This window comes from Plodia interpunctella, chromosome 1 (genome assembly GCF_027563975.2).
Source record: "Plodia interpunctella isolate USDA-ARS_2022_Savannah chromosome 1, ilPloInte3.2, whole genome shotgun sequence".
In the NCBI taxonomy this organism is placed as follows: domain Eukaryota; kingdom Metazoa; phylum Arthropoda; class Insecta; order Lepidoptera; family Pyralidae; genus Plodia; species Plodia interpunctella.
The window spans coordinates 4,075,537-4,089,988 of NC_071294.1; the positions used below are offsets into that span (position 1 = coordinate 4,075,537).

General features: G+C 34.0%; 2 protein-coding genes across 3 annotated transcripts; one reads left to right on the plus strand and one right to left on the minus strand.

Moving 5' to 3' along the window:
• Positions 1–799: 799 nt before the first annotated feature.
• LOC128673171 (uncharacterized protein) lies at positions 800–4,499 on the plus strand. Of its 2 annotated transcripts, XM_053750872.2 has the most exons (4): positions 802–1,149; positions 1,231–1,308; positions 1,492–1,699; positions 1,820–4,499. In XM_053750872.2, the coding sequence occupies exons 1-4, from the start codon at positions 1,025–1,027 to the stop codon at positions 2,051–2,053; spliced, it is 645 nt and encodes a 214-aa protein (XP_053606847.1). In that variant the 5' UTR covers positions 802–1,024; the 3' UTR covers positions 2,054–4,499. The 2 variants fall into 2 exon arrangements, with proteins under 2 accessions (XP_053606931.1, XP_053606847.1); XM_053750956.1 differs by lacking the exon at positions 1,231–1,308 and having other exon boundaries at positions 800–1,149.
• Positions 4,500–4,766: 267 nt separating this feature from the next.
• l(2)34Fc (lethal (2) 34Fc) lies at positions 4,767–12,973 on the minus strand. Its single transcript, XM_053751077.1, has 6 exons — positions 12,955–12,973; positions 12,110–12,183; positions 10,469–10,634; positions 9,652–9,819; positions 5,273–5,373; positions 4,767–4,921 (listed from the first exon to the last, which is right to left on the minus strand). Exons 3-6 carry the CDS (start codon positions 10,625–10,627, stop codon positions 4,852–4,854), a joined length of 498 nt encoding a protein of 165 aa, XP_053607052.1. The 5' UTR covers positions 10,628–10,634; positions 12,110–12,183; positions 12,955–12,973; the 3' UTR covers positions 4,767–4,851.
• Between the last annotated feature and the right edge of the window lie 1,479 nt (positions 12,974–14,452).

Consider the following 14,452-nt stretch of genomic DNA (forward strand, 5'->3'; position numbering starts at 1 on the left):
TGTATGTTTGGTTGTTGAGTATGATTGTTGAGAATGTAACAGAAGGTAATAACCTTAGATCCCGGAAAAAATATTGTTCGCGTGGGAAATATACGCGGGCGAAGCCGTGGGCAAAAGCTAGTACTTATAAACGTACTTATATATATTATATTAGTACAGGCTTATAAGATGGCCTGCTGTGCCCCGAGGTTTCGCTACTGAAGAAATTTGGAGAAAACAGGACCCTATGTGTTATTCCAGATTATTCAACCCGTGTGCGTGTACCAAATTTCAAACCAATCCGTCCAATGGGTAACTAACTACATACCTACATAGATCCTCACAATGCGGTATGTAGTATAGTATTAGTAAGTAGGATGCTAAAAGTGTACATTCAACTTGTGTATTTAATAAGATATTTATACATTACACTTTTATGTTATTATTTTATTTACCTTACTTATCTTTCACTTACAATACTTAATTACATGACGTCATTATAAAAAGTGTAATTCAATACAAGTGATACTTTTAAATAAGCCGCCATAAACTAATACAAAGTTTGCACCAATGAGATCAAACCATGACCCATCATATGAAGTCTGTCAGGCACATTCAGAAGCTCTATATATTACGAATATTTACATTATGACTATTTGAGTTTATTTCTTATTTATATGATATTGATAGTCTTAATTAAACAAAAAAGTGTTAATAAATGAAACTCTTTTAAATATGTAATATGATGTATTATATTATATTTCATAAACACTGAGCTTTTTGTGTGGGTATGTAAAAAAAATACAAAGAGAAATGTCAAAAAAGTTTTCACGAGTCACAGTTCAGAGCGTCTCTTCAAAAATGAAAGGAAGGGAATTTTCACCTCCTATAAATCGTTGACTCAAGAGTTTCTAATTAGCTTTAGTTTCTTTTGTTAAATCATTAAAATAATCTCCTAAAAACGTTCTATTACAACTAGCAGAACTATCGAAATAGTTAACGTGGTAGTTTTCTCATAAATTTATTTAAAAACAAGTGTAAGAAAATGGATCCTGGTATCCTTTGTTTCCACCATTGCGAACACAAAGTATTTTGCACAATTATCCCAGAAGAATGTCCTGTGTGTCACCATAAATTAGATAGATACGACTACAATCTGTTGCCATTCAGGTAATTTGATATTTGAACTTTGTTATTGGAGTTAACAATATATTTCTGGGTTGTTGCTAAGAGCCCCTTTATTTGTTTCAGAGTGCCCTATCCTTTCGTAAAAGCTTCTCAACATCCACGAGCCATCGTTATGAAACCCACTCATGGAGATTTCCTCAAGTTAGTAGCTAAACAGAATTCCTATAAGGATCTTGTTAGTTATTTCTGGTTTCTAGATTTGAATTTTAGATTCTATGGAAATTTAAATGTGTGCTGTTTTTTGCTTATTGCACGATGTCTTTAAAAAAATTATCATTATTTGTATAAGAATACAATAAACATTGTTTGATCAAATATTTTCAGTGACTATTATAATTCCAAGGATTTACATATAGGAGTCACAAACTCCCTCGGCCGAGTTGTGGAGTTTTGTGAAGAAGGTATCAGAGGTGTGGATACAAATACAAAGAAGTGGAGCTCTCGTGATACCACTGCTGAATGGGACCAATGTCTGCTGCTTGAGCAGTTTGATGAACTCTGGAATGAAATTTGGGATAGTGTTCTACTGAAGGTGAGTGAATTATCTGTTGTTAAAAAATAATTAAATTCTGATATCATTGGCTAATGCCCTAATTATTATCTGAAGCAATTATGATAAATGAAACAATTTATACTAATTTTTCAATTTCAGGTGAGTCTTAGTCCTCTATGGGAAGCGGATAGATATAATGAAGACAGACATAACTGTTTCACATTTGTGCTTGCCTTCCTCCGAGCTCTTGACTGTGGTGAACTCTCAGAGAAGGCTCAGGATCCCAAGCTGTTTTGCAAGCAGTATGTTGTTCCTAGGACCTCTGCTGCAGGGAAGTATATTTCACTTTATCGACAGCTCAAAAGACAGAGCTACTTCATACAGAACCAATGATAGCCTATAGAATACTTTCATATGTATTTATTTATTACATATTCAGTATTAACTGTGATGTATTTTTAGACTTAAGACTTAAATTAAAGTGCATTTAATTAAGACCAATGATATTTGTTTTACAATAACTTATTAACAGTGAATTTGAACAATTTGTCTCAAAAAATGTTCTTACTGTATTAACTGAATCTACATCACCGGAAACCTATTACCAACCTTTGGTTATCCAGTTAAAAAAATAATGATATTAAAATGGTAGGTAACAGACAAATGCAATTTTTTATTTTAAAAATATATTTTTGCTATTATTGTTCAACTGTGCATTTGAATGTCGAATTATTTTGTTTCTTTTTTATAACATTAACATTTTGCACTTGGTTTAGTTAAACTATTTTAAACTCTCGTTTATAAGCCCTGATATGTCTTGAATAGGAAATATTTAATATTAAATTATAAAAATACAAGGAAAAATGCGAAAAATCTCTTTCCAACAAGTGAGCCTACTTAGTATTAAAATACTTGTAATGTAGGTAGATACAGGGATATTTAATTGGTCAAAGTCTATCGGCCAAAGATTGTGATAATTTCTCATGATTTATTTCATTTTCTTATATATTTAAATTGTTATAAAAATAGTTAAAGTATCTTGCCATTTCCGACATTGCATTTTTGTCAAGTCCAGGCCATTGAATAGTTGATAAGTAAAATAAATCATTTAAAAATCTAACTTACTGTTCACTGACCAAATATTTCACTTTAACTAGATTATGACGTATGTCTATTGGAGGAATTAACGAATAAGTCACTTCACCAACCATTTGGAATTTGAGGTAGGTAGCACTTAGTCTTCCGTACAGTGATCTAAATGTATCCCGGACTACTTCATACAACATATCTCGAAGGTGTAGTTATTTTATGAGATGTCTTGGATTGCAGTGTTGGTTGTCAATTAACTTTATACACATAGATTTATTTCAAGACGTCAAACTTTTTCCAGGAAATTTTAATTAATACCTATTACAACATGCTAACACCCTGTATAATAGGAGAATATATGCATATTTTAATATTATAATGTATAGGTTGTTACAAAATATCTATATAGGTACATACCACGTGGTAAGATATGGTATCTTGGCTAACACTTCCAAAAAAAGTTCCGTCTCGTCGCTGCCAGTTAGGTCCACTGTACAATACGAAAACCTCTTTTCCAATGTGTTTATTTCACATAAAGGATCTACCCATGGTGTCGATTCTATTACCACTTCATGTGTATATTTATAAGTAGATATTTTGTAATGCATACTTAAGTTGAATATCATTGTCCTACCATACATATTATATTATTGTAAAAATGAAAGTTTTTTAAGAACTGCTTTAGATTAGATGTTGTTTGGTTTACACAACATCTAATTACTACAAATTTTGATAAAAGACATTTCATTAGATTATTAAATTCCATCTCTACAGCTAGTAGTAAAATGGATCATCATGTATAGTGACAAAGAATAATTTTCCTTAGTACCATTGTTTTCAAAATTGAGTCATTTTTACTCATAATGCGTGTATTAACCTCAGCCGCCCGAACACTGATAAGTGGCTAATTTAACGGAAATGTGTCATGTTTGATTTAAGTCGACACATGCAATTTCTCTGAAGTGACAACGACAAGTCACCACGACAACGATATGGAATTAGAAAATTAAATTAAACTGCGTGAAAATTTTACTAATGTTAATTTTAGTAATGTTAATCGACATTGCATCTCAGTAGTTCTTATTTCCACTACTACTATTTAGATAGAATATTGACTTGGCGTTAGCAGAATCGACACCGCTATACTCAGTAGTGATAAAATAAACCCCAGTTTATATTCCTTATGCTCAAATATAATATTATTGCTTACCTTTAAACTTCACTTACATTTATAGTCATTGGTGTTGTGAATATCATTGCATATCTGAAAATCTCAGCTGCTTAGACATAGTGTAGATTTTCTAGATAATTACATGATTCTTTGTGTAAATGATACTAATGAGTAACGGCCTTGACTAACCAGATTGATATGAACTTTCAAAGTAAAGTATGACTCCACAATTTTACTCACGTTAGAGGAATGAGGTGTCAAATGTGGTTATACCAAGTTTATTTAAAACGAGGATATACAATATCCTCGATTATTGTAGATTACTTATTATAAATTTATTTCGTCTGTTTACCAAATGGATTTGAATGAAGCCTACATTTGATAAAATGCTTTGCTTTGATTTTCTATGTCAAGTGGTTCGGAAACGCCTTGATTTGAATTACTTTGTGTATCTTGCTAGGGAATACTCATAAGTACTCGTTCCTGTCATGTTTATGTAATAAGACTTGAAATTTTGTAAACGATTTGAAGACAAGTTTCTAGGTGCTATGTTTAAATAAAAAAAAATTGTTAAAATTATATAAACTTTTATTTAAAAAACCGTATCACATTTGCTTTATCATATTATATAAGATTTTTAAATGTACGTTCACTATTATGAAAATACTGATTCATTTATTTGCCATAAAAACCTGCAGAATTTATAATTTTAATCAAATAGTTGTTTGCATTGTTAAGGTGAATGTACAAAACTACAAACGAACTCTTTTACGTAATAAAAAAATATTTATCTTAACATTTACTTGCATCTCGCTTGTAAATGTTAAAGTTGTAAAAAGACACAAATTCAAAAGTAACATTGAATTTATATTAACTTATATAAGTGGGGAATTTGTATCATAATTTTAAACTAAGGTCTCTAATGAAGTGTTTAGACCACCTTGACCGGCGCGGACTCGACGCCAACCCAAAAGACGGCGCCATTCAGTGCGATGGTGGCTCTGAAATGCAAAACATACAAACATGTTAAAACGTTTTTTTAAGTAATAATATACTTAATACAATACAAATTATTTGATATGTTTTGAAACTGAGCCATAAAAAGTCAATAGATTAAAAGTCCTTGCTCCACAAATATCACTTTAAATTATACCTCTATACATAGTAATTACAATGCAAAACGAATAGCATTCTTTCATTTGAGTGACTTCCTGGTTTCTTCGACTGCCATAGAGCGTCCGAGCCCAGGCTCCGCTTAATAATCATTCTGGCTAAATGTTAATGTTTTTTGGATAACAATTATTTTTTGGTAGTAAGACAATAGGTGTGCGAAATTGTTGGCATTATAATACCTGAATTTGATTTCGCCCTTGAGATCTGAGGGGGGCGTCCATGTCAACTTAAGGTGCTGTTTGTCCTGGCTTTCGTCGTGCTTTTTGTGGGTCACTGCGTTCTGGAATTAACACAAAGTTATGTATTACTGTCTTTTTTCTTATAGAGTATTATGCATAGGGTGCGGGAACATCACGTGGGCGTACAACAGTATATAAAATCTTATTTTCGCATGCATTATTGATGTATGATCTACTATCATTGTATGCGGGTACCCTATGTAAATACATAGGGTAGAGGAAATCCTCTAAATGCGCTGGAAAATGAAAATTATCGGGAGCATCATAATGAGTACTACTTACTATATACATTTAAATGTAAGAACAAGGATTAGATAAATTAATTATATGTATTCAGTTCAGAACATTCCTTCGTAATAGGAATCTAAGTAACATGCTGAGCCTAAATATTTATTTCCTTTGCGAATACATGAATGGTCAGACTAATGGGCGTACCTAATCGGCTTATTATTTCGTATATGTACTTCCATCCATTTATTAAATTGAGTTGAAAATAACTTATGTTCACGCCTAAGCAGTAAGTCCATATAAAAAAGTTGTACAGTGTAAAGCATCATAATATTTAGTACAAATTGCATTCTACCTGAATCTGGGACAAAAATACTAGGTACCAAAACACACCCAACAACCTACACTAACCAGCATTAATTTGACCGCAGGCAGTAATTTATGGAAACCTCGCTGCATTGTAATTTCAAGACAGTTCAACAGCCTATCAGTACGGGTCAAGGCTTTGTTTGACTGTGACATAGTCCGCATCCAGTTATTACATGCATCTATGGAGAGGTTCTCAATATGGGCGCTACTGCCCCCTTGTGGTCGTTGGGACCTTGAAGGGGCAAGGGGTGAAGTGGTTTAGTGGGGCGATGATTTTCTATTTGATCGATAACTATCATCGCTTAAAGTATCTAACTCAACTATAAATATAGTTATGTTGAGTTAGATACTTTTAGCATGAAGTTCGCCATTTATTTATAAGTAAGTAGTTTCCTATGTTTTAACTTGGAAGCGGTGGTGTAACTAAGATTGCCCTACTGTGAACCGAAAGGTCCCATGAGGGTTCATGCAGGTTCGAATCCTACTCGTACCACATGAGTTTGTATACCAGTCTGACTAATATATAGTAGTTTTCATACACCATGTGAAGATGAACGAGAGAGTTGCAACAGTAGGAGGCGGTTAAAATTTATTTTTCGATATATCGAAACGCCGCGCATTTCGCATTTCATATATCGAAATGCGCGCCGTTTTCGAATCGAACCCAGTATAAAAATAAGTTTGGGAACCTCTGATCTAACGTGTACGATGCAACTCGGAGGTCAGAGTTGCCAATGGGCGGAATTTGATGGATACTTAACCTTCTATCAAAAATACAATGCTATTAGAAATACGTTTTGGGAAGTACCTAACTTTATTGTACTGTGCAGGTGAACGTTGACGAGTGAAGGGAGCAGTTATGTCCTCGGCTATAAACAGTCTATTTTGTACCTGCTTACTAGGAATTGCGCTTAGTTATCTGAGAAAAGTATTAATACATAATAACATTCGTATAAAGTTGCAAATAATTTTGTAATTAATCAGGATTTCCACCTTGACCACAACTAATACTTATAGTTAGAATTAAACTTGCAAATGCTACTTAGTAAAATATTTATTTTAAAACAATGGGACTAATAGAAGGCAGAACAATGTTTTTTGAATTTTTGTCTGTCTGTATGTTAGTTTGCACATCATGCTAAAACTGCTGGATGAAATTTGATGTGGTTTTCATAGTTGTATAGCATATGGTCTAACCAAGGTCTAACTTAAAATCTGGTCAGACTATAAATAATATATAAACGCGGGCGATGTCGCAGGTAAAAGCTGGTAATTAAAAATTAAAATATATTTATTGCTTCTTTATTTATGGCTATTTTATGCAAATTAAGATTTATTCGGCCATTACGCCATTATTTACGAAATTACAGCATTAAATATCCATACTTATTTATAATATATTAAATACAGATGCATAATTTATAGGTAATGCTCAATCAGAAAATTGTTACTGACAAGATTTTGCTGGAGTTATTAAGATCATTAATCATAGTACTTTTGGATGCGACCTTTAATACTAAATGACAGATGTAGCCTTGATGCCACAGCATACAGATTTATTTTATCACGAGCGGCCACCCGCGACTCCATCTGCGTTTTTATAAGTTACTATTTCCTATTCTATCTTTGTGCCAAATTTCACCAAAATCGATCCAGTAGTTATTGAGTTTATCAATTACAAAAATACACATATTTCCTCTATATAAGACTCACGACATGGTCATTTGTCACAAAATAAAGTGTTAGTACTTAGATGTTGTTCGCGGCTTCGCCCGAATGTATTTTCCACGGGAACAGTTATTTTCCGGGACGAAAGATGGATACCGTAGTTTGAAGTGTGGAAAAGGACATAGGGTACCTTTCAACCCGGAAAAATAACCCATGGGAAAATAACGCCGGCGAAGCCGCGCGCAACCGAAAGCTACTTTTTATATAAATTGTTTCATAGTTTGGATTTAGTTTTTAGTATTCCGTAGCACGAAAGGTAGAAGCCCAAATAGGATCGCTTCGTCGTCTGTCTGTCGATTTTTTATTTGAAGACGGATGTCACACAGACTGCATTATTTCTCTAAGTTGTTATTGATTTTCGTAACAGGTTTTTCAACTATTTGTAACTAATAACTAATCGGGGCACATCGGGCGGGAAAATGTGCAGCGGATCCAAGTAATTGATCCTAGCACTACTTAGTACATAGGTATTTTATTTTTGAGCATAAATGTGACTTAGGGTTGCACGGGTGGACTGGACCACGACCGATAAATGTATTTTAATATGATTTAAAATATTTTTTCCACGCTTGTTTCTGAACCGAACAAAAAATATAAACACAGTATTAAGGTACCTACTTAAATAGTCATATCCCCTTGTTAGTACCTATAAGCATCCGCAAAAAAGAAGTCATTATATTTACTGAAGGCTTTTGGCTAAACGTTAATTTTTCCCGTAACCTTGTTTAGAGTATGACAATAACAATTTTTTACCAGGAAGCTTTTTATAACTTTTGCAATTATGTAACATGCAATAATACTTAATATAGTTACAACAACAAATAAAATAATAAAACATAACATTAATTTACCACCAAGCGAGTTAAATGAACGTTTTATGATTATATCAAAAATATCAAAGGAAAAGTCACACTTACATAATCGTTACAGATTTAACACGATATAATCTTTAAATCACCTTTCACGATGCCCTTAAGTAAACATAAAAATAGTTTTTATTTGGTCGTAGGTATGGGGCAACGAAACGGGCTCGTTGAAGTCTTTTAGATTGAATCTATTTATTTTTATAAATACATAATTTTTTTAAACATTAATCTGTTGACGAAGCATGTTGTGGGTTATAGTATGATTTACTTTTAATTACAAATACTTGAACTAAATTTTTGTTATTAATATTTTTATTAAAATTTCTCATTTAATACATTATCTGTTGTTATTGTTTTATCTATGTCAATTTCCAACGAATTAAAAACTTGTACCTAAGGGTGGGTTGCACTGCACCGCCAACTTTGACATGCGCAGAAAAACGCAAAGTACGCCATTTTGTCTAAACGTCAGAGTCACCGGTTAAGATCATCGTCAAATTTGACGATTTTTTGGATGGGATATAAACTAAGGGTATAGGGATAGTTGCACACTATCCCTATACCCTTAGTTTATATCATAGCTTCGACTAACAAAACATGTTCTAAGATGTAATATAATAATCACGTATTACTAATTTGATAATAGGTACATGTTCGTGTGTTAAAGGAAATTAAACAACCATTTTTAATCGTTATGTGTAACCGTTGCGATTCATCAGTTTTTGTTCCATTGCGCCGTACCAAGCCGTGCCACTGGTCATGAACGACTATAATAACTTTATTGATAGGTATATTTTATTAGTTAAGATAATATGCATAGGTAAGAAAAAAATCATAATAACTCGACTGCACTGCATTTTCCTAAAATATTCATAAAACATCATTATTGTCTATCTATATGGTCAGTAAATACTGACCATGCAGATAGACAATAAATTGATTTCGATTGCGGAGTTCACTGTAGGTCTCATATAGGTACCTACCTATGGGTACCATGTCCTACATGACGGTAAGGACGTATTTTTTCCATGGTCCCTTAGACCGAAAGGCCTAACTGTACCACGTACAAAATTAGATAGTATTTTTAAAACAAAATGTATGATAACACTTCCAACTTCAATTACTTACATCGGGTTTTCCACAGTTGAGCAGCTGGACTACAGGGTCGTTGGGCTCCACCTTGAAGCTGCCGACGATGTCCTCCCCCGAGCGCGCCTGCAGCAGCAGGCCCCGGATCTTGTCTGAGGGGGACTTGCCCGAGATCGTTAGCTCCATGGGGCTTCCCGCTTTCACCGTCTGAAAACAAAAATATGTCAGAGAACTGACTCTTTGGTTTTTTTTTGTGCAGTTGCCTTTCACTCTCTTTCTCTCTCTCTCTCATCAGAGCGTTCCCGATTACTTGTGCAGCGTTGATTAAGCGTCGAAGCCTAGGGTCCGTTTTTCAGTCGGAGCGCGGGCTCCATCTTTCGATCTCATCAGAAGTTGGAAGAATTTGGAAGAACCCAATAAATTGGAATATCTTGCGACTGAGTCATCTACTCATTGTTGTAGAGTTAAGGCCGAAGCAGACCTAAGGCGAAATGCGTTTATTGTAGGAATTGTGGTGAAAAACTTCGTGAGGTAATCTGCACTCTAGATTTTTTATTTTATTTTAATTTATCGGCCACTGCGCTAGCATACTCACGTAGGTACGTATATAGGTCGTGGTCATAATGTGATAGCTAATTAGTATTTTTTCTCGGTTTCGGGGTTGTTCCCCAAGTAAAGTACTAGCCACTGGAAAAAATGTTTGTTTGTTAGTAACCAAATTTTGATTTACTAGTAAAGCCCCAATGGACTTGCGAACTCCTGGTTATCAGTAACAAAACCTATACCACAGATTACATAATACCCTAGTACCTATACTATATAGGTGTTTTGTAACACCCTGTACAAAGTTACCCACCGTAGTGCTAGGAGTGATGATGTAGGGCGCTGGCTTGGTCTGGGGCGAGAGAGGGTGCCTCGGGATCATGTCTTTGCAGGCGCCGGTGGGGGCCCCAGCGGAGTAGGCGTCGGCAACGGCGACCAACGCCGCGGTCGCTAACATGTATGTGCACCACATATTGAACCTGAGAAACAAATTTATATCCATCTACTTCGTACTAATGTTAAAAATTCCGTCTATATGTCTGTCACACTTTCATAGCTCAACCGCTGCTCAGGTCGATTTTGATTAAATTCGGTTTTTTGTTATCTAGCCTCTCTTCCATTTGAATTTTCTATTTGGAATTGAAATCAAAAGTTAGTGACCCAAGGTCAAACATTAGCTATTGCGGGCCGAACTACGGACGACAGACAAAAAATAGTACTTTTCGTTACAGAACATCATCAAGTTATTATTTAATATTTACTTAGACTGCGAAATCATTAATTTTGAACCATTTACCGCTTTCCGTTTACCGCTGTTATAAGGACATTTATTTCTACGTGGTCCATATCCCTAATGACTATAAATTTTATGTCATAAAGCATTAGGTTAAGGTTTAAATTTGGTTTAGATTATTGTGAAAGTACCCCAAGTTGTCTCAATCCCCAGACTTGAAATTAAAAGGGGGTCATGGTCTTTTGTTCTTCAGATCCCAAGTCCACTTCTTGCAAAGCTCGTCACGAAGACTGGTTTGGTGCATATGGCGCAACACACAGAACAACAAACACTCTCGTCTACTTATTGCATAAATATATGCTGATAATAATAAATTTTGTGACAAAAAGACAAAATCAAACGATTTTTTGTTGAAGTGAGACATCTTATTTCAAAAAGCCAATTTTATTTATTTAAAGGAAAATATTTTCACATTTTCGTTTTCACAATCTCCATTTTAATAGTGACTCAGTTTTATAATTAAAAGAAAAATAATTTACGTTAATCAAGTGAAACACACAAGTAAACATGATTAACTTCACCAGGTTTTTAGATAAAACCTGCGTTAATCGGCGTTATGCGGAAGGGATGATCAATGTAAGGAAAATGAGGAAGAAGATGAATGAGGAAACGGATCATGACGGCCAGGTGGCGAAATGTTAATTGCATTAGACATAATAAGGACTGCATTATAAACAAATTACTTTAATTAACTTTTATTTTAATTGTAATTCTGTTATTTGTATTTTATTTATTATATTTTTACTTATAAGTACCATAATCTAAATATACTTAATCTTAATCTAATTACAAACTTCAATTTATGTAAACACTAGCTGGGGTTTCTCTCCCTTGGGAATTTCGGGTACCCTAAAAATTGTTATTCCAGCTTATATTCTACTCGTGTAGGTACCAAATTTCATAACAAAACATCTAGTCGATTTTGCGTGAAAGAGTAACAAGCATACACACATACATCCTCATAGTTTGTGATGACCACAAACTTTCGCACTTAATAAAGGATTAAGATTAGTTTTTATAAATGGAAATACTAAAATGTGAAAAAAAATTGTTGCATTAAACATAAATTATTTTAATTATGTTTATCTCTATATAAGAAGTTTTTATTAGTTTAATAAAAAATATTTCTGTTATGATCACATAAGTAAATGCATTATTTACCTTGGATACTTCGTATGTACACGAGAGTGACAGACGTGGTCGACGCCGGTGGACTACTGCGTGAGTGTGTACGGCTGCAAGTTATATACAATACTAGTTAGCTTATACTATGACGTTTCTTAATCGGGGCGCTGCGAGGACGCGAGGGTTCCGTACATACACGAAAACTCCAAAATACAACAAGCTCAACGATTCTACAATAAATGAATTCATCTGTTGTATTCACATATTGTATGTGTTATATGAGTAAACTGCCTCGGTCCGCCTAAAATCAGCCGAAGAATAAAGATCAGCCTAAAATACCTAATAGGATGTTTAAAATAAAAATATTGATACGCTATCAAGTTATTCGAATGCAATTTTTTTAAAACTAACTAATAATATTATACTTGAAAATAAATGTCAAATAAGTAGCAGTTATTTTACCTTACTTATAGATAAGTCATATTATTATAACTTCAATGTAATAATAAGATGATCATTCTGCGTAAGATACAATAAGTACCTACATATTAAAACAATGGAAGATATAGATAATAATTTCTGTTAAATCATAATTTAAAACATTTTTATCGACATGTAAGGTGATCCGTGTAGACCTAGGTGTTTGGTGTCGACTGATTATGTGGGTGGTGGTCCTATACTAGGACCATCTAAGACGATGAAGGTAGGTACTCATGCATAACTTTATTTTATTTTTTTAATATGCTGGCTGACTAAACAGTTGAAATGAAACGCATATTGTCTGACGCATTTAGATACCGAGGTATAATTTAGGTAGTAGTAATGAACCGTCATGACGAGACTTCTTGGAGGACGGTTTACAAGACAAACTATCTACTTACCTACATTACATATTCCTTTGTGCTCTGCTGCACCTGCAAGTTACAAATAGTTCAGTGGTTTTCCCCTGCCCTGGAATTGTATTAAGGAAAATAAAAATCAATGAATGCACATTTCCATCTCGGTGCTATGTAGGTACCACGAAGTATAAAGTACCTACCTACTAATATGATGTGTGGATGACCACATATACATAATGCACAGTATTAAATGAACATTATGTAGGTACATTGCCAGAAGTTATTGAGGAGGAGTTGGGACAGACTGATATCCTCTCAATAATAACTAGAACCCTACGCGCGGAGCTGGAGACTTGAAATGATTTATTTATTTCGTTGATGTGCACGTATTTTACTCCTTGCGGTCAAGCCAGGTAAGTAAGTTTCTTTTTTTTATCTATATGGGTCAAGCACTACGGATTGGCCAATGTTGCGGCAATGGCTGACTGGTGTACACCTATGCACGTATGTCGGGCTTTGGTCATGGGGTACCGTAGCACCAGTGTAATAATAATCCTTATATCTTGTATATTAAACTATTCCTTAATACAAAATGCAGTCTCAAAGAGAATAAGTAGGCACACACGAAGTACTAATTGGGAGTATTACTGCAAATTTATCCCGCCAGAGTACAGCACTGTATGTTAGGTAGGTACACAAAAGCTTTGCTGCCTTTTGCTATGTCGATGAAAACGTTTATTTTAAAGTACTTTATTATTTGTTTCATTATGTAATAATTCCTTTGTGAAAATATACAACAATGTAGCATATTCGGGTGCCGAAATATTGGGAAAAATCGTTTCCATAAGATAAAAAAACTTCGAAAACTATGAAATACGCCTCACGCTGTAAAATTTTCGAGCCAGTAAACGGTCGAAAAGAGGCTCAGAACACTTCACGCGTGAAGACTTAATAAAATATGGACATTCATTATATAGGTAAGACCTTCAGTTAAAATCAAGTTTATATCAGTTTATGACCACAGTTGAGCAAATAATGCAGAACATAACCTATAATAGTGTTATTATTTTCAGAATAACTCATTAAATCCTTCCTTTATACTCGCACCACGTTTGCTTAGAAGGTTTCACGGAAGGTTCACACTTTTTGCCTCCATTGGCAATGTTTGTGTACATTAATTGTACCAGTAGCGCCATCTGCGCTGAGCTTTGCGTAATATGCCTTATTCCATGGGTTAGGTAAAAAAAAATTAGATTTAAAAAATGGCATCCTTATGGATGAAATGAAATGTGAAATGTACCTATCTGAAACTTTGTAATTTTATAAGTGATTGGCTTGATGTTTTTCTTTGAAATACATGTGGACGAAACCGTGGATAAGCTAATTTTTAATAACATACTCAGTAAATGGAATATACACAGCAACAAACAATATTATATTTACCTACCTTGATCCCAAATTTTCATTCGGAAAATATCATAGACAAAACTCGTAGGTAACTAGAATTCTTTATCTGTGAGCGAAACTTGACATTTGCTAG